Raw genomic sequence first — 18,921 nt, 5'->3', positions numbered from 1 at the left:
TCATCAGTGAGAGGCGTGATGGGTCTTGTGATGAGGTTACATCAAGTCAGGGTCATTGGAAGATGAACTTCGTGGGTTGGGTGAAGATCAGTGGTGTCTGGTTGGCTGTGTGGTTGATTTAGATTCTGAGGGGTTTGTAGGCTGGTTGTAGGTCGATGTGTCTGTTGATGGAGCTGTTGATGAGTGCCAGTGCCACCCTCATCCTACACCTGAGCTACAGATATTTGCTACTATTGCATAACATTTATTTCTCCAGGACTAACTTATTTTGCTTTACAATTACCAACACAGAAAGATAAACGAGAGGCAAGAATAATCAGCTTTGTCTCCCTGAGAAGACATCATCATCTCTTATGCTTGTATCCTTAGAGTCTGTTTCATAAATAAATAAATAAATAAATAAAGCTCCCTTGTAAAAGAAAACATTTTGGAGGGAAGAATCAAAAGCATATTTTCATTTATCACAAATCAAAGAATAGGTCTCCTCCTTTAAAATTACTTATTAAATTTATGTGCCACTCATATCACCTTCTAAAGTAATTCTTGGTGTCTTATAATACAATAAAACCTAAACATAAAAACAATTTAAAATTACAAGAGTTAAATACAGGCTAAAATCATGGGTCTGAAGTGGTGTCTTCTCTGGCACTGCACCAACCACCTCCAACCTAGAGCATCCTCAAGCCAACAAGCAGAACCAAGTTTTAATACCTTTCTGGAAGGCCAGAAGGATGTGTGTGTGTGTGTGTGTGTGTGTGTGTATCTCATTTCCAGTGGCAAGATGTTCCAAAGGCAGGACCACACCAGAAAAGGCTCTTCTAGACCTCACCAGCCAAAATTCCTTGGCTGATGGAGTCTGCAGTAGGTCTGCTTCCGCTCAAACAGATGTGGGCAAATATGGCAACTTTACAACCTGTGCACTTTGACTCCCATGGTTGGCTCAGGAATTCTGGGAGTTGAAGTCCACAATTGTAAAGTTGCCATAGTTACCCACCCCTATGCTAGAATGAGTAGGGATGCACAATCCCATTGGGGCAAAATGGTTCTTCAAATATCCTGGCTTATTAAATGAACTCTCTGGGTACAAGTCTGCTATGAGAAATGCTTTTTTTTTTCTTCCAAAGATATATTTTCAAAATATTTTAACCTATAGGGTATGTATGATAAACACATATAATGAAAATGCAGGTAATGTAATTAAGATATAAAGATGGCAAGACCCTAAGAATCTCAGGCAGAATAGTAGTATGACTGATTTTAAATGTATAATAAGTAGAAATAATTTGATCCAACACAGAAAAGTGACTGGGCATTAAGGCGCTGCACCAGTTGAAATTATGGAAGATATTACAAGAATGTTTGATGAGGTGGGGGGCAGGCATACAATCATTTGCACACTTATATAATAGACCAGAGGTCCCCAATCTTTTGAGCACCAGGGACCGGTTCTTTGGAGAGAGGTTTTTCTGCGGACCGGAGGGGCCGTGGTTTCATGTACTGCCTGCATCCCGCAGATGGGGCTTTGTTTGCGCGGACCGGTTTCGGGCATGCCACGGACCGGTGCCGGTCCACGGACTGGGGGTTGGGGACCCCTGTAATAGACAACTGTCTGAAAATAAGTTACCTCAGAAATGGTTGTTGAAATTATTTTAATCAAACTGACCTAATAGGATATTTTCTCCATTTTATTGTAGAATTCAATATCAGATCCAGATAAAACAAAAAAATCAGCACTTCCGGCAATCTTTAATCCTGAAATGGTACATTCTCATTCCTGTGTCATAGCTGCACCATGAATCAGGTTTTGCAGAACTGGATTTTATTCTTTTGCAAAAGTGTATCTACCATCACCAACAAGTGATTTTAGCATTATTGCTACTCTAATCCAACCAGACACCAGGTGCTAAACATCTTTCCTGGGCTGTAAAAGCTTTCCATTCCTGCAGTTTTCATGATTTTCCTTCCCCAGCAGAGAGATACAAGCCTTTTTTAAAACTAGCTTTGTTAGATCTACAAAACTACAAACTTGCATCCTAGAAAAGTAAGTAGCTTTACTGCTTGCCATTCCCATTGATGAAACGTTTCTTACGGGCATCTGATTCCAGGAAATTCTTGAGAAGTGGCCGGTCATTAAGGCGCTGCACATAACCAGCCAGCAAAGGAAAGGAAGCCAAGCAATTGGGTGCCAGGACCAAATGAGCATGTAGACTGTCAAGCAGATTATAGTCTGCAAAGCCGATCTGGAGAAGACGGAGAGAAGTGGCACACAACAATAGAAGAGAGAAATGGAAATAAAAACATAATTAACTTTGCAAAACACGTTTAGTTCTGTATTTTTGTACATAACAGTAAACATAGATGCCCCCCCCCCTAAACACAAGCCAAACCTTTCAAGGACTACATATACCATATTTACTAAATATCTATAATGGCAGAGCTGGCATTTTCTTCCATTTCCACTGACAGTATTTCTTGAAATTCAAGAAAGCACCTTTTTAAAAGAAAAAGAAAAATTGAGATTTCTCATATAGCTGGATTTTGGTACTATGTTCTGTGCTTTCCTGCAACCCACAGAATTATAGAACATTGGGGATGAAGTCACATAAAGGGATTCGGATCTCTACTTGCCCATCAGCAGAACAACCCTGCAAAACTAAACAGAACAGAACTAAACCTGTGTGTGCAGAAACTAGCCAAATTAAGTTCAAAAATAAGCTGGATTTGGCTGGGGTCTATGGAGAAAAATGATTTCAGGAAAAAAAAATCTCCAGTTGGGGTGGGGGTGGGGGAACAGTCCGGCAGCCACTTGCAATGTGCTCATGATTCCAAGTGAAGCATATTTGTGTATTTACTCTATTTGTATTTTACCCATCCCTGAAGGCTGCTTTTTAAGGCAACTCATTCCTGAAAGGGAATGAGTTGCCTTAAAAAGGGCTGCTGGATGGCATTCAATGGACACAATGAGGGCAGCAAAATACAGTATGATCTTTATGCTGCCCGTATCCCCATACTGTAAGCTTGAATGTGAGGTCTTATGTACCCACTCTCAGACTTAAGATAGGCTTTCCTTTGCTGCTTCATCTCCAGGAGTGCCTTAGTCTACCAAGGATGTATCAGAGGGATGGCCAGTGTAATCTGATCAAGCGCTACACCTTAGTGAACTGGGAAACCAGGGTTTTAACCAAATGGCCTACCCTATCCATGGGAAACTTCCTAGTTGCCCTGTGAAACTCATTTGGAGTTTCAAATTTGGACTTATTAAACTGGATGTCTTCCCCACAGGAGAGGAAAATGTGAGGGGGTATACAGTGAAACTCCATAGCTACCAGAGAATGATATGTCCATGACAAAAGGTACAGTCAATGCCCTTCATTTTCAGATCATATATCTACCCCAACATATCGCCCCTCAGTAAGTTGCGCAAGATCCATGGTAGCCATGAACTCTTGTCTGCATAGACCAGTGGTTCTTAACTTGGGTGATATTGCCCCCCAGGGGGCGATTTTGTTTTTCAGGGGGGCGATGGAACGAAAAGGGGCGACGCAGGGGTGAAGGAACGAAAAGGGGGCGATATGGGGGCAATGGAGCGAGAAGTTTTGGGGATGCTTTTGAGACTTTTTTGTACAGTGAATCGCTGTATATCTGTCGTACAAAAACATCAGATCGCTCGCTATTAGTGGATTGAATTGTGTTTTTCTTTTCGGGCATTTCACTTTCTTGCAATTGAATTTTGTTTTCAATGGTGATTACATTTAAGTGTCTTGAATAAATAAGATATTAATGAAATACATGTATCACGAAGTTTGGGAATAAAGTGCCGAGTGGCATCAAAATTTTTCACACAGTTGAGATATGGGAAAAAGACTGGAAATAAACTATTTGCACCGATATGTCCTGATGACAATTTTAAAGAAAATAAAAAAAAGTGTTTGCATAAATTGAAGAATTATTTCCTATGTTGTGATAGAGAGGTTATGTTGGGGGAGGGGGGCGATGACAACGTCCTCATTGGCTCAAGGGGGCGATTTGTTCAAAAAAGTTAAGAACCACTGGCATAGACCACTCAATAAGGGAAGGCATGTTAAAAATTCCCCCGGCACAAGTCTAGGAAATACCCCCAGCCTCCCAAGAATAAGAGCAGCCCTGGCAGGGATGTTGCTGTATAGGCATGGGGGGGGGGGAAGAGAGTGATTTACCAGCAGCAAATTAATCAGCTCAGTGTTGCTCAGTTTACACTCATGCATATACAAATGTGCCCAGACAACAGGAGGGAAAGTAGAAACACATACTCCGATGCTACATGTTGCTTTATTGCACAGAATAAAACCCTACGCTTCCTATGCCTTTGCCAGTAAAGGCTTTGACAAACAAGCACCTCATGGTCCCAATTCTGTGGGACTGCAGGGAAGCCCAGAACACAGTATGAAACCCTAACTATCTGAAAAATCTTGATTTTTCTTTTAAAAAGAAACTGCTTTCTTGATTTTCAAGAAATACTATCAACTGGAAGTATAACTGGGATTCTAAATGTCTTACTCTATTTATACAACAAGGACAAGTCAGTTATCCCTCTTCATCTAAAATCAGTAGATTAATACCTGACAAGACAAAGCAGAAGCCTGCTGTTAGCACATTAGCAATACTTGATTGCTTTAACTCTGATTTAATGGCTGGCATGAACCAGATGGTTGTGGCTGCAATACAGTAAACCAGTGTTTTTATTAACAATGACCACACATTAACAATAATGTATGAATTTCACCCCAGAGTAATTGCCTTCATCTCCGGAAGGCCATTAATGGCCAATCCACATGTCTGTCTCCAACAGGAACACACATTAACAGGAAGCTGTGATGGTTTGATTACCTGTTTGCCTACAATGAAGCCTTTCCCTCCATCGTTCTGAGCCAAGAGCTTCTCAAAAGGGGCCAACTCAGCTGGCAGGGCCTCAATGTAAGCAGCTTTGCCAGATTCCTGTGAAAGAAAAACAGTCAGCTCTTTCCTCCCCCAGGTCTGCCTTTCCCTCCTGGAGAAGAATTAGGGTGAAAGGACACTTCTACCAATACGGCAAAATGAAAGATTCAATTATTCTAAGCACCTTGCTTGAGCCCTTGTTATTGGGGGAAGGGGGTAATGCAAACCCCTTGTTTTGTTTTGTTTTTTAAAAAAAGAGTTCGATTGTTGGGAGGTTGCATGATCTCTTTGTACCTACGAGCCCATGGTAAATGGAGAAACGGATCTCAGCATCTGTTTCTCATATGACTTATTAGTCCTTGAATGCATCTTTGTGTTCGACCAACAAAAATAATTTTCTCTCTGTCCAAGACTAGTGTAGGTAAGTAGGCTTTTCTAATCTTCATTTATTTCTTAATAAATGTAGCTTTTACTTCCAACAAATAAGAAATAATAGCTAGCATTCATTAGTCACTGGGCTGAGTCCATACTCTTCATAAAATGCACATTTTCCCTTTTAATGGGCCACTCTGCCATTAGGCATACGAAACATGCTGTGCACATCCGGCCTGCACAGGCCACCCCCAGCCCCACAAGAGCAAAACAAATCCCAATATGTCATGATACGGCCCATGATACAATCAGGTTTGACACCCCTGGGTTAAAGCTTTACCATCTGCAGCGGGGTAAAAAGTTCCGCTGAATTAAATTAATCAGGTTTACCGTTACATTTTTAGATTGAAACTTAAATTAGCTTTTCCCAGTAAAATCTACCTCCTTTTAGATACTGTAAGAAAAACCCAGCATTTGATCAGTCTGTTGGTTCTCAGAGAAACCAAGGCATCATTAAATAGGGGACTGAGCTCTGCATCTGGCAGCTAAAAATAAAACCAGGTTCTCCTATAATCCCTCTTACATAGTTGTGGTAGATTAAGCGGGCATATTTAATTCGCAGGTCCTCCACACCATCATTCACCATGTCCAGCAGCGCTGCTTCCTTTGCATCTTCACCATAGAGTCCTGAGGGGCAGGAAAGAAGGTAACACAGTCTAAAGTCAGAGAGGATAACAACAACATTGATAACTAAAACTGCATTATCCCCAGTACTCTATCGCATTTACGCATCTTTAGGCCAGGCTTTTCTAAACCATGGTTCGCTGAATAAGCTACAGCAGCTTGATCTATAATGGGTGTAGTTGAAAATACACTTAGTCAAAAACAAATTATACATTTGGGTTAGCATTTTATGGGAATGAAGTCAGAGATTTCCTGCAGCTAACATCTGGAAGTCAATCTACAACTGCTAAGCATACTTCTGATTGGTGTATTTGGCCCAAGGCAGTTTTTAATTTATTATCAGTATTTATGCAAATCATAACTCTCATTCTCTGATTTTTAATGTATTTTTACAGCCACATCTGGTAGTTGCCTTTTGTTATATTTTTAAAAATCTCTTATGGGCAATAAAATCACCCCCCTTGTTTGTTTGTTTTTACTTTTGAGTCAGTGTTCACTCTTAGTGAGTGCCTGGATAAATTTCTATAGTTTTCTTGGCAAGATTTAAAAAATTCTTTGCCATTGCCTGCTCCCTTGGACTGAGAAGAATGACTGGCCCAAGGTCACCCAGCTGGCTTTCTTCTAAGGCAGGACAAGAACTCAGTGCCTTAATAACTACACCAAACTGGCTCTATATTAGCTATTAATTGAATTCCATTATATTGTTTCTTGGTCTTTTAGTTAAAATCAAGTATGTAGAATTCCACTGTAATCAACTCAAGAGACATTTATATACACATAAGCACATATGTAGACACAAATGTTCTAGCCCCAAAAGGCAACATGCCCACAGATTTGCCCATATATCCCACCGTGATTCCTAGCCAAGTGGCGCAGAATAGCATTAGACTGATGCAATATAAAATTCCCATCCTGGAATCTCGGCAGTTGGCCAAAGGCCTAGAAGAGAAGAAGTGAGAGGAAAAATGGTTAGTGATGGAGCATCCCATTGTATTTCCAGAAAAATAAAGATATTGCTGAATAATGCCTCCTCCAAAACCCAGTAAGTATTGCAAATACAAAGATAATGACATTTATAAACTAACTGGAGAGCCACAGGCTGTGCATCCTAAGACAGAAGTCTGGTTAATGAAATTATAACATTGGGAACTGGAATGCATGAGAGAGCTCGTTTTGCAGAAGGATTTCCCTTCTAAACCCATAAAATAAAAAGTATCTGCAAGGCAGCTTTACTCACACATAATTTCTTGAGATCTCCCTTCTGCCAAATCTCCCCATTCACCACATCCTCTGTCCACTCCTGTCCCTGATCAGCCAGCAGCATGCGTATGGATTCTCCACGGCCTGAGACAAAAAATTCCAAATGTGGATAAACCTAGTGGCAATATTTATTGAGCACACAGAACCATAATTTTTTAAGTATGGGTCATTGACTATAATTATTTGGATCCACAAGATGCTAAGTTACCCACCCAACCCTCATAGAGCACATTTTGGTTTTGCATGTTCGGTGATGAGAAGCAGTATTTTCAAGAAAACTTAACTGACTCTGCAGCGGAGCAGAAGGAAATATGACATTTGTCAAAGAGCTGCTAAGGAAGTAGCAGGGCTTTTTTTTTTTTTTTTTTGTCATAGAATGCCCAGAACGGAGTTCCGGCACCTTTTTGGGATGGAACCTTGTAGGGTAGGCAAGGCGGGTTGTATGACGTGTGTGAGTTCTGGCACCCTCTCTCTCTCTTTTTTTTTTTTTTAATAAAAAAAGCACTGGGAAGAAGTCTAGAATTAACAAGACAGATGCAGATAATAATCAGAGAGACTTGTCAGAAAATGAGGCAGTTGCATGCTTATGTCAAATATTGGAATGGGAGGAAGTTGTCTGTGAAGGATATTACAGAAGCTTTCTATGGCCTCTTGAATTCAGTCTCAGTAGATTCAGGGGAAGGGCATACAGCAATGTTTTTATGCTGCCAATAAGCTAACCACCAAGGCCATTCCTATCAACACTTAACAGGGCAAGACACTAGTATATAAAATGAGCACAAACCTCACTCCCTACTAGCACTGATGATGCTACATAGTTGGTAATGAAATCTTTGCAAGAAAACAACCACGGTTAGAGAGCACCAAGGACCCCACAGTTCAGTCCTGAGGAACAAATATTTTTTTCTATTGGTAATGTTTTATATTTTAAATAAAAGGTTATGCTTTACACCAGTGGTGGCAAACCTATGGCACGGGTGCCAAAGGCAGCACTCAGAGCCCTCTCTATGGGCACGCGTGCCGTCGCCCAGTCCTAGGCCTTCAGCTGGGTTTTATAAAACCTTTTCACTTTAGGCCTCGGCTGCCATGTACAAAAAAAAAAAAAGGTTCAATCAATCAGTCAATTTAAAAAAAAAAAGATCTTCCTTACTTATTAAAATTTTATCAAGTTGATATGGAGTCTGACTAATTCCATGTTCTTGCCTATCCCTATTATATCTAGATTGAATTTGTAAATACGGCCACCAATCTATGGGTATTCTTTGTTCCTCCAACTCTTCTCTTGACTTAAGATTTCCTCAGTTATCCAGTAATTCTTTATACCTAATCATCTTTTTTTTTTTCTCTAATGTATTGGGATGAATCACTGCCTCCATCGGTGAGAACCAATTTGGAATTTTCCCAGTGTCTTTTTTTTATTTTTTCCCATATCCCGATCAATGCTCCTCTTATCTGATGTTGCTGGAAATATGTTGATGTTTTCTTCTGTTTCCTCCATAGAAATGCATGCCAACCTGCCTGTAGATCATGTCCTTCTATAATTAGTATCCTTTCATTATCCAAGTTTATCCAGTCTTTAATCCATAATAATCCTGCCGCATAATAATAGATTTCCCATTTAGGGAGTCCAAGACCACCTCTACTCTTACTGTCTTGTAATGTTTTGATATTTATCCTAACTTTTTTGCCCGCCCAAATAAATTTATTTATTATTTTATCCAATTCTTTAAAAAAGTTTTCTCTAATTTTATTGGAATTGTTTGAAATAAATACAATAATCTTGGTAGAATATTCATTTTAGTCAATGCGATTCTGCCTAATAATGATAATTGGAGATTCCCCCAAGTCTCAAGATCTTGTTTCATTTTTATTATCAAAGCTCCTAGAAGCACGAAGCCGAAAACACCAGCCTAAAGATAACGAATGAGACTTCGTCGAAACGTCACCAAGACACTTCCAATTTGACGTGGGAGAAAACCCGAATAACCAAAGACCTACAATTCTTAATATCTAAATATACATATTTTTCTATACAATACAGTCTCTAATTTGTCTCTCTATATACTAACATACAATTTTATATATCTCTATCTTAACACTAACTTAAAACTCGAACAGTTCTCCTTGATTCACACCAACAATAGAATTTGATTTCAAAGTAATCTGACTCTGTCTTGTCCTTCATTTCCATTGTGAGCCTATCCATATCAGCACACGATAGGATTTTATATAAAATCTCTTCTTCTGTTGGAATTTCTTTATTCCTCCAGTTTTGTGCATACGCCAATATAGCAGCCGTGAGAATATGTAGCATCAAGTAAAGTATCCCTTTGTCATATTTCTGCGTAGTTATGCCTAGTAGGAAGAGTTCTGGTTTTAGCTCTACCTCTATCATTAGTATTTCTTCCAGCCATTTTTTAACCTTGTTCCAAAAGTCACGGGCTTTTGAGCACTCCTACCACATGTGGTAATATGTCCCTCTTGCCAATTTTCATTTCCAGCACGTGGAAGAAATATTTGGACCCATTTTAGCTAATCTTGTGGGTGGGAGATGCCACATTTTGTAGAGGTTTTCTTTGTAGGAGGTGGCCAAAGTAAGCTTCCTATTTCGTACCCATAGTTCTTGCCAGATATGCAGATCAAAGTTGAGATCAAAATCCCTGCTCCACGTTAACATGGTTTCTTTTACCTGTTCTTCATACATTGCCTGATCTAACAAATAATAATATAGCTTTTTAATCATTTTATCCTCAGTACCTAGTAATATTTTATCCAGCCCTATCAGTTCTATTTTTATGACTAACTCTTTTTTATCTTTCCAATATCTCACCTTTAGTTTGAAGGTATGCCCACCATTCTAGTTCTATCCCTTCGTCTTGAAGAATTTTCCTGGGCTTCAATTCCCCTTTCTCGTCTAGTACATTTTTATATGTTATAATCTTCCCTAATTGGATAAACTTTGGATGTACATGCATTTCTAACGATGAGATCCAGCTGGGGACTTGAGTATAGTTTGGTTGCCAGGTTTTAACCCATACATCAATTAAAGTTCATCTGATATAATCCCTTCGAAAATATTTGTGTGTCTTATATTTCTGGTCCCATAGCATGGCATGCCATCCTATTTGTAAATTGTGACCTTCCAGGCATAATAATCTCCTGTTCTTCAAAAGTATCCAATCCCGCACCCATACTAGTACTATGGCCTGATAGTATTTTTCCAGGTCAGGGAGGCCAAGTCCCCCCCTTTCCTTCGAATCCTACAGTAATTTTAATTTAATCCTTGCTTTTTTTCCTTGCCAAATAAATATGAGTATAGTTTTATTAAAGTTTTGAAAAAATTTCTTATCCAATTTTATGGGTATACATTGGAACAAAAATAAAATTTTTGGTAGCACATTCATTTTGATCACAGTTATTCTGGCCATAAAGGAAAGCTGTAGGTTGGTCCAAGTATCTAAATCAGTTTTAATCTGTTCAGTTAGTTTATCATAATTCTCTCTCTTGAGTGTAACGCATCTAGCAGTTAGTTGTATCCCTAAATATCTTATTTTATTCATAATTTGAATACCTATTCTGTCAACCAATTCATTTTTCTGTATTTTAGTCATATTCTTGATGAGCATTTTAGTTTTTCCTTTATTTATCTTTAGACCTGCTATTTCCCCATATTTACTCAATACTTCCATCAATCTTGTCCCTGATTGTAATGGCTCTTCAATTATAAAAACTAAATCATCTGCAAAAGCTTGCCTTTTAAACGTTTCTTTCTTGATCTCTAAACCTTTGATCTGTTCATCTTTCCGAATTACTCTGATTAATACCTCTAGGGATAGTATAAACAACAATGGCAATAACAGACAACCTTGTCTTGTGCCTTTTTGAATTGAAAAGCTATTGGTCATTTCTCCATTAATTATTACTTGTGCTGTCTGATTAAAATAAACTGATTTAAACATATTTATAAAATTTTCCCCGAAATCCATATACAATTATTGCTTGAGCATAAAATCCCATTTCACATTGTCACATGCTTTTTGTGCATCGAGGAAAATTAAACCCATTTGCTTTACGTACGTCGTAATACTCCAATATATCCAAAACAATCCTGACATTGTTTCTTATGTATCTTTTAGATAAAAAGCCATTTTGATCAGAATGTATAAAATCTGCTAGGAATCTTTCCAGTCTTTGCGCCATTATGGCCATAAAAATCTAATAGTCCGAATTTATTAATGAAATGGGTCTATAGTTTTTAATATGCACCAGGTCTGCATTTTCTTTAGGAATCAGTGAGGAGAGCTTCTTCCCATGAGGCTGGTATTTTAGCTTTTGTTAAGACCTTGTTAAATAGTTCCAACAATATTGGGCTTAAAGATTCTTGTATGATTTTATACATTTCTGCAGGTAAACCATCTGGCCCAGGTGCTTTGTTATTTATTAGTTTCTTAATTGCCTCCGAAAGTTCTAAAGGTATTATCTCTTTGTTCAATAGAGTTTTAAATTCTTCTGGCACTTTTGGTAGGTCAGCTGTTTGTAAATACTGTACAATGTCATCATTATTTCTCCATTCATCATCTTTATATAAGTTCTTATAGAACTCATATGCCACTAATTTCTTCCCTTCATTCTGGTACACCATATCATTTTCTGCATTACAAAGTTTGGTAATCCTCTGTTTATTATTATGTTTTTTAATTTTATAGGCCAGCCATCTCCCGTTTATTGGCATTTTCAAAAAAATTTTGTTTACCACGTTTTATCTGCTGTCCTAGTTCTTCCTTCCCAATGATGTTCATCTTAGGTTTAATTAGGTCTATCTGTTGTTTCAAATCACGTCTTTGTGGTTCCTTTTGTAAATTTTCCTCAACTCTACTTAGTTCTTCTTCTAAGCATTTTTGTTGTGCTGTTTTAATTTTGTTTTCCCTGGCCATATAAGAAATTGCAGCGCCTCTCTTATAAGCTTTGGCTGTATCCCATAAGTTTTGGCAGTTCGTATCTTCCTTTTTGTTTGTCTTAAAAAATAGGTCCATTTGTTCTTCCAATTTCAATTTAAATTCTTTATGTTTTAGGATTGCCCTTTTCAAGGTCCATCTCCTCAATCTTTTTTGCCCTTTCCATCTAATTCTAATTGGATTATGATCAGCCCAGGAGTTCATATCGATTACAATATCCTCTACCTCTAAATTTAAGTCTGCTGACATCCACACCATATCAATTCTGGACCATGACTGATGACGTCCAGAGTAGAATGTAAACTGTTTTTCTCTAAATTCCTCTCTCTCCAAGTATCCTGAATATTAAGCTCATCTACCATTTTTAGGAATGTATCAGGTATTGTTCCTCTGATTCTTTTTCTACTCTTTCCACATTTATAATCTGTGTTTATCCACAATTGCATTATAGTCTCCCATTATACAAATGTCATATTCCAATTGATTAATAATATTATGTAGTTTTTTATAGAATTGTTTCTGCCCCTCATTCGGGGCATAAATTCCCACAAGGAGAATTTTTATTTTATTCAAAATTATTTCCACAATTAAAATTCTACTCTCTTCGTCTTTATAAATTTGCTTTGCCAAAATTTCCTGTTTGATACATGCTACAACTCCTCCTTCCTTGTATTGTGAAAGTGCCGCAAACATGTTTCCCAATTTAGGGCAGTTTAATAAATATTGATATTGTTTTTTTATATGAACTTCTTGTAGCATAATTATATCTAAGTTCATCTTATTGAGTTTATTTAAAAACTTTTTCCTTTTTATTGGAGAGTTGAGACCATTAACATTGATGGATATGGATTCAACACCTTTTTTTCCCTCCTTATCTATATTTGGATCTGGTTATTATTGTCAGCCTAGACTCTTGAGATTGTAAATCCTTTTCTTTTTCCACTACCAATCTTGTCGGTCTAGCCTCTTTAATTTCTTAGGTCTATTCTCATTATGTTTCCCTTCATTTTTCCCATTGTCAATATCCTCTCTAATCTCAACCCGCTTACCTTTAGGTTGCATTTCCTTTCCTTCAGTGGCCTGGGCTAGTGTTTCTCCTTCCTCTCTTACCTCTCTTTCAACTAGGTCTTCCTCACTGCCAAAGTTTTTTTCTATAAAATTCCTTTGCTTTATCCATTGAGTCTAAACGGAACTTTTTCTCCTGCCATGTAATAAGAATCCCTTCCGGGGTCAACCATCTAAAATTGATATTTTTCCTCGTCAATTTAAGAGTTATTTGTTGGTAGGGCCTTCTCAAATCTCTCACTCTTTTAGGTACTTCTTTGAGTACAATCAGTTGTCTACCTCAGTACTCCAGTGAGTCATTTCTGGCCCTGAATAGTATTTCATCTGATTGATTTCTTAATAAATTTAACGGTACTTCTCTGGGAAGATTGTGCCATCTTGCATAGTTCGTATGAATTCTGTAAGTCTCATCTATCTCGCTGGCCATCTCTTCTCTGCTAGACCCCAAGGCCCCCGCTAGTATATCTGTCATTATTACTGGAAGGTCTTCACCTTTCATCTCACATACATTTTGGAATCGTAAATAATGAGCGGCTTTCTCAAGTTCCAGGGAAATAACTGTAGATTCTAATTCTTTGTTAGCCTGAACTAACCTCTCATTCATTTCATCTACTCTCTGCTCTTCTTTATCCATCTTTTCCTCCATTTCCAATATTTTTTGTTCATTTTTCATCATCTGCTGATGGAAAGATTTGAATTTCCCATCCATTGACTTAATTTTATCCTTAAGTTCCCCTGTATCATTCCTTACTTCTATTTCTTTTTTAAGATCTTCATGATTCTTGTACATCATCTCTTGCATTGCTTGCAACATTTGTTGCAAGTCTCTAAATGAGTTTGTCCTATCTCTTTGCACCTTTTCTTCTAGCAATCTTTGCCTGGCAGGGCTTGGTTCTAACAATGTAGTCTGTGTTGTTTGTTTCCTCCCTACTCCAACCCTTCTAAGATTAGGGATACTAGACATTTTTTTTTCAATTCTCCAAGGAGCTTGGTTGCTTTTAATTTTTTTCCTTTTTTGTTTTTATAACAAAAGCAATTTAAAATAAATATTGGAAGCTCAAGTGTTAATGAATCCATAGGGTCTGCCTTTCTGCCCCACAGCTGGAATTCAGAGAACATTCCTCCTACATGGAAATGGAATGTTAATACAACTGACCATGTGGCAAATCCCATTTAGCTCAGCGGGGACCAATAAAAGGAATGGTTAGCAATATAAAAAAAAAAAATCTGTAATTTCTTCTTATCCATATTCAGTTTGATGAAAAAGAATTTTTTTCCCATGGAAAAATGGCAAACAATTCATGGGTGGGTGCTAATTTTTTTTTTCATTCTCCAGAATACTACAGAAATCTAAGGCCAATCTAGCAAAAGAAGAATTCTTGACAGACCTTGAATAAAAATTCATGAGGAAATAAAGGGGAAAAGTTTTTCAGTGTTCCTATCTGAACAAGAAACATTTTTAGCACTGTTCAGAATGTATGCTATAGACCAGCGGTTCTCAACCTATGGGTCGCGACCCCATTTGGGGTCGATCGACCATTTTACGGGGGTCGCAAAACAACGTGATCCGCCATTTTTCCCCCCAGGGGGCGCCGCCGCGCATGCGCCCCGCGCATGGGGCTGCCGCCACGCATGCGCCCTGCGTCGTGCATGCGCGTTCGTGTAGCGGGGTCGCCGTCACACGAAGATTGAGAATTGCTGCTATAGACAGAGTTTCATTTTCTTTGCCCCAAGGATTTAATCAAGCTAAAAATTTCTTTTCCTAAACTATGTCCTATCTTCTGCAATACTTTGCTGTTAATACTAATACTAATACTAATAAAAAGTTGGAAGGGACCTTGGAGGTCATCTAGTCTAACCCCCTGCTCAGGCAGGAAACCCTATACCATTTCGGACAAATGGCTGTCCAGTCTTTTCTTAAAAACTCCCAGTGTTGGAGCATTCACTGTTTCTGGAGGCAGGTTGTTCCATTGATTAACTGTTCTGTCAGGAAGTTTCTCCTTAGTTCTAGGTTGCTTCTCTCCTTGATTAGTTTCCATCCCTTGCTTCTTGTCCTGCCTTCAGACGCTTTGGAAAATAGCTTGACTCCCCCTTCTTTGTGGCAGCCCTTGAGAGATTAGAACACTGCTATCATGTCCCCCCTCGTCCTTCTCTTTGTTAAACTAGACATACCCAATTCCAACAACCGTTCCTTATATGTTTTAGCCTCCAGTCCCCTAATCATTTTTGTTGCTCTTCTCTGTACTCTTTCTAGAGTCTCAACATCTTTTTTACATCGTGGTGACCAATATGCACAGTAGCATATGAAAGATAGTATTTCATATACTACTACAAATATTAGCAGTGTTAAGTAACTAAATGTTACTATTATATTTGAACTATAACCAGTAAATACATGTGCTTTTGTCAAAATAAAAAAAATATAAAATATATATTTATACTTCCTCCTCACATAACCTTTTTCATGACTTATACTCCCTCCTCACATAACCTTTTTCATGACATTTTTGCATTCCACAGCAAATAATTTTGACATTTTTTTGTCCTGTGTATTTGTGGGGACATCTCATATGGCCATTAAAACTTAAGATGTTGTTAGTCTACCATAGTAGTGAAGGCATCAGGCTAAAAAATCAGATTGTGAGTTCTAGTCCTACCTTAAGTATGAAAGCTGGTTGGGGTGAGTTTGAGCCAGTCACTCACTCTCAGCCCAGCCCTACCTCAAAGGGGTGCTGTTATGGGGGAAAATACGAGGAGGAAGGAGTATTAGTTGTGTTTGCTGCCCTGAGTTACTTATAAAAATAATAAAAGGCGGGATAAATAAACCTTTCCCGGGAGACTCTGCCAGATTAAGAACTTCGGGCAGCTCAGAAGGCTGCAAAATAAGACTCCAAGCTGGGCAACCGGGATGCAAGGAAGCCAGCCAGAATTCTTCGCTTCCTGGAAATAACGCAGCATAAAGCTCCAACACATGATCAAAATGGTTGGAAAGAAACAATATAGCCCTCGTAAAGACGGCATCCTGTTTTGCAGGAGGAAACCAGTCAGGAGACCTGAAAGGTGCAGGAACAGAACAGTTGTTGCAAATCAAACAAGTTTTGCGAGCTTAGAAAAAAAGAACTCCCCCGATTGAAGAATATTTCAAGCTTCGCCCTATTGGCGAAGACTTCACCCCTCTCCTTCCTGCATCGTTACTTTGAAAAGCTCCATCACCCGAGACGTATTTCTCAGTACTCACCTCGAACAGGGAAATAGGTGAGGGTGTACTCGCCAGGCACTAGGGGGGAAAAAAACGGGAAGGTAGCAGGACGGTTACCTCAGCACCCACTAGAGATAATAAACGCGACGGGATGCATTTAATTCTGCCAGGCGATGGGAGCACTACGCGCCCCCGCCATCGCATCTCGCCTGCCCACCGCCCCAGGAAGGGAAGGAGAAACGGATCAGCCGAACAGAAACGTGGGGATACTCACTGTCGGAAAAGCTGCGGGTCAAGGCACAACCAAAGCAGGGAGCGATTGATGGAGCAGATTTTCTAGAATCTGCACAAAGCCAAGCTCGGCAAAAGATGCTGAGTCACGCTCCATTAGCTGGCCTCGGACCAGCCCTTCTTAAAGGGGCAGGAAAGGGTTTAGACGTGTCTTATTCTTTATCTCCGAGGCTAAGTTTGATCTTAGTTTTAGCAATCTTTTGGGCCGTCTCGGACACTGGAATGTGCCTGGGAAAACGACGATCCCTAAATATATAGGGAGCGGATTGTCTTTTGGAACACAGCGCTGGCTTTGCAAGTGGGGTCGTTGATCAGCTCGACTTTTAGAGTCAAAGTTGAGTCACAAAGTCGAAAGTACGGTGTCCCTTCCCCTTTTCCAGGAACTGTAATTGATGGACAAAGAAGCAACAGTTGGAGGAAATATATTATCAATCACAATCACATAACATACTAAGCCCCATTATAGCTGATTTTGTGTGAACCCAAATGCTTCTTTCAGTTACAAAGTATTAGTTTGTGCAGCAATTGTGTCTGATAGAAGAAGCAATGGGAAACTACTGAAGTGTTCCTTGTCCAAAATAAAGCCAGAAGAGGCTAGCTAGAGGATAAAACTCCTAAATGAAAACCACTCATAGCTGAGATTAAGAACGAAAAGGATGAGCCTTAAACTGGCTGTTCTCTCAGGCCTTATGCCCTGATGTTGCATAACACATCTGATTGTGTAATATCGGTTACTGGCCCAGGGTTGGTATGTTGCTTCTGCATTTTGTTTTTATTCCTTTTATTCTTTTATGTCCAGAGTCACTTGATGAGTATGTGATCTTAAAAATCAAAGTTTCTTTCTTTTTAAATGAAGAAATAAAACAAATGTTCAGAGATGGTGACTTTTAAATACAATAGTCAATTGAGATATCTTAATGTTACAGTGTGTTGAAACATATTTAACTGCTTGGGAATTATATCACATGTACAGAAAATCTGCACCCATCATCCCTGCTCTGAAACAAACCAGTGATTCAATTTAGATATTTATTCTATGGCTGAAGAGTATAGGTTTTTTACTAGTGCTTGTTGGTCATTGATCTATTTGTAGTTTTCTATTTATGTCAGAATATTAATTATGGTCTTCAGTTACAGTAAATCTTGCATGAAATCTCACCTCAACCTAAAGACAAGGAATACATACTTTTGAAATTAGTGTCAAGCTTTGTTTTAAATATGATTCAATGTTAACCATGCTTAAGGACACTTACCCAGAAAAGGTGAACTAGTACCCTTTTAATTTTTTAAAGTATTTTCTTTTATTTCACAAGCAGCAAAACGTCTGGGGTAGTCCACTTCTATTCTAGGGATAGGGAGATGCATAGAAAAGGAAAGCCAATCTCACCCCATCCCCTTTCTTTCCAAAAGAAATTTCTATAGCTTTGCAGGGGCTGCAGAACCACAGCAGAGAGAGCAAATTCTGCAACAAAGACAACTCTTCTTTATTGCTGCAGCTTTGTGCTGATTTCCCAGGGGGACTAATTGCTACTTTACTTTACTTTACTTTACTAGTCTAGGTTCAGACAACATACCAAGTTGTGCTTAGCTGCTTTTCCAAGAAAAAATATGCTTAATGGCATTTCATCTATTCACAAGGGTATCATATTTCCAGATTTAGATCACACAGTAAGCCCAATGGTTTTTAGAGCAGAGTTCCCCAACCTTTCCGGGTTTGTGAACTGACGGGGGTGGGGAGAGGATGGTTCCATGCAAGTGCACGCACATAACTCACGCAAATGGAGTATGCATGCATGTGCTCACTGCTAGCACAAGTGGGGAGGTGCGCGTGAACTCATCTGCCATTTATATGACCCAGTTACAAACACCTCATGACTCACTAGTGGGCTGTGGCCCGGCGGTTGGGGACCCCTGGTTTAAGGTATTATGTGACCATGATAACAGAATATCCTGGAGACCTGGAATGTCCATAGAATTTCTCTCTTCTAGTCTTTGCCCTTTGGTAATTCCCAGATCAGAACAGTGCTTAAAGTGAACTACACATTTATTTAAGGAACATTTTAACAACTCATAACTAGATTGTCGTTAATTAAAATGAGTGCTGAAGATTTTGCTTCCTGAACACTTTTGGGTGTATTTTATAGATTTTTGGCTGCTAATCACGAAAATTAACTTATCACA

The 18,921-nt window shown here is 38.9% G+C and overlaps 1 protein-coding gene across 1 annotated transcript; it reads right to left on the bottom strand.

Annotated features, from left to right (window-relative positions):
- Window positions 1-1,632: 1,632 nt before the first annotated feature.
- On the bottom strand, window positions 1,633-18,137 carry GSTP1 (glutathione S-transferase pi 1). The gene is made up of 8 exons (XM_039344191.1): window positions 17,994-18,137; window positions 16,724-17,123; window positions 16,489-16,527; window positions 7,208-7,314; window positions 6,822-6,909; window positions 5,870-5,973; window positions 4,867-4,974; window positions 1,633-2,240 (listed from the first exon to the last, which is right to left on the bottom strand). Coding segments are annotated over exons 2-8 (636 nt in total). The 5' UTR covers window positions 16,725-17,123; window positions 17,994-18,137; the 3' UTR covers window positions 1,633-2,051.
- Between the last annotated feature and the right edge of the window lie 784 nt (window positions 18,138-18,921).

The sequence above is a fragment of the Crotalus tigris genome, unplaced genomic scaffold (assembly GCF_016545835.1).
Source record: "Crotalus tigris isolate CLP2741 ecotype Arizona unplaced genomic scaffold, ASM1654583v1 scf7180000017899.1852299, whole genome shotgun sequence".
Lineage (NCBI taxonomy): Eukaryota > Metazoa > Chordata > Lepidosauria > Squamata > Viperidae > Crotalus > Crotalus tigris.
Note: the sequence above shows the minus strand (reverse complement) of the source record. Positions and strands in the feature narration are given on the sequence as shown.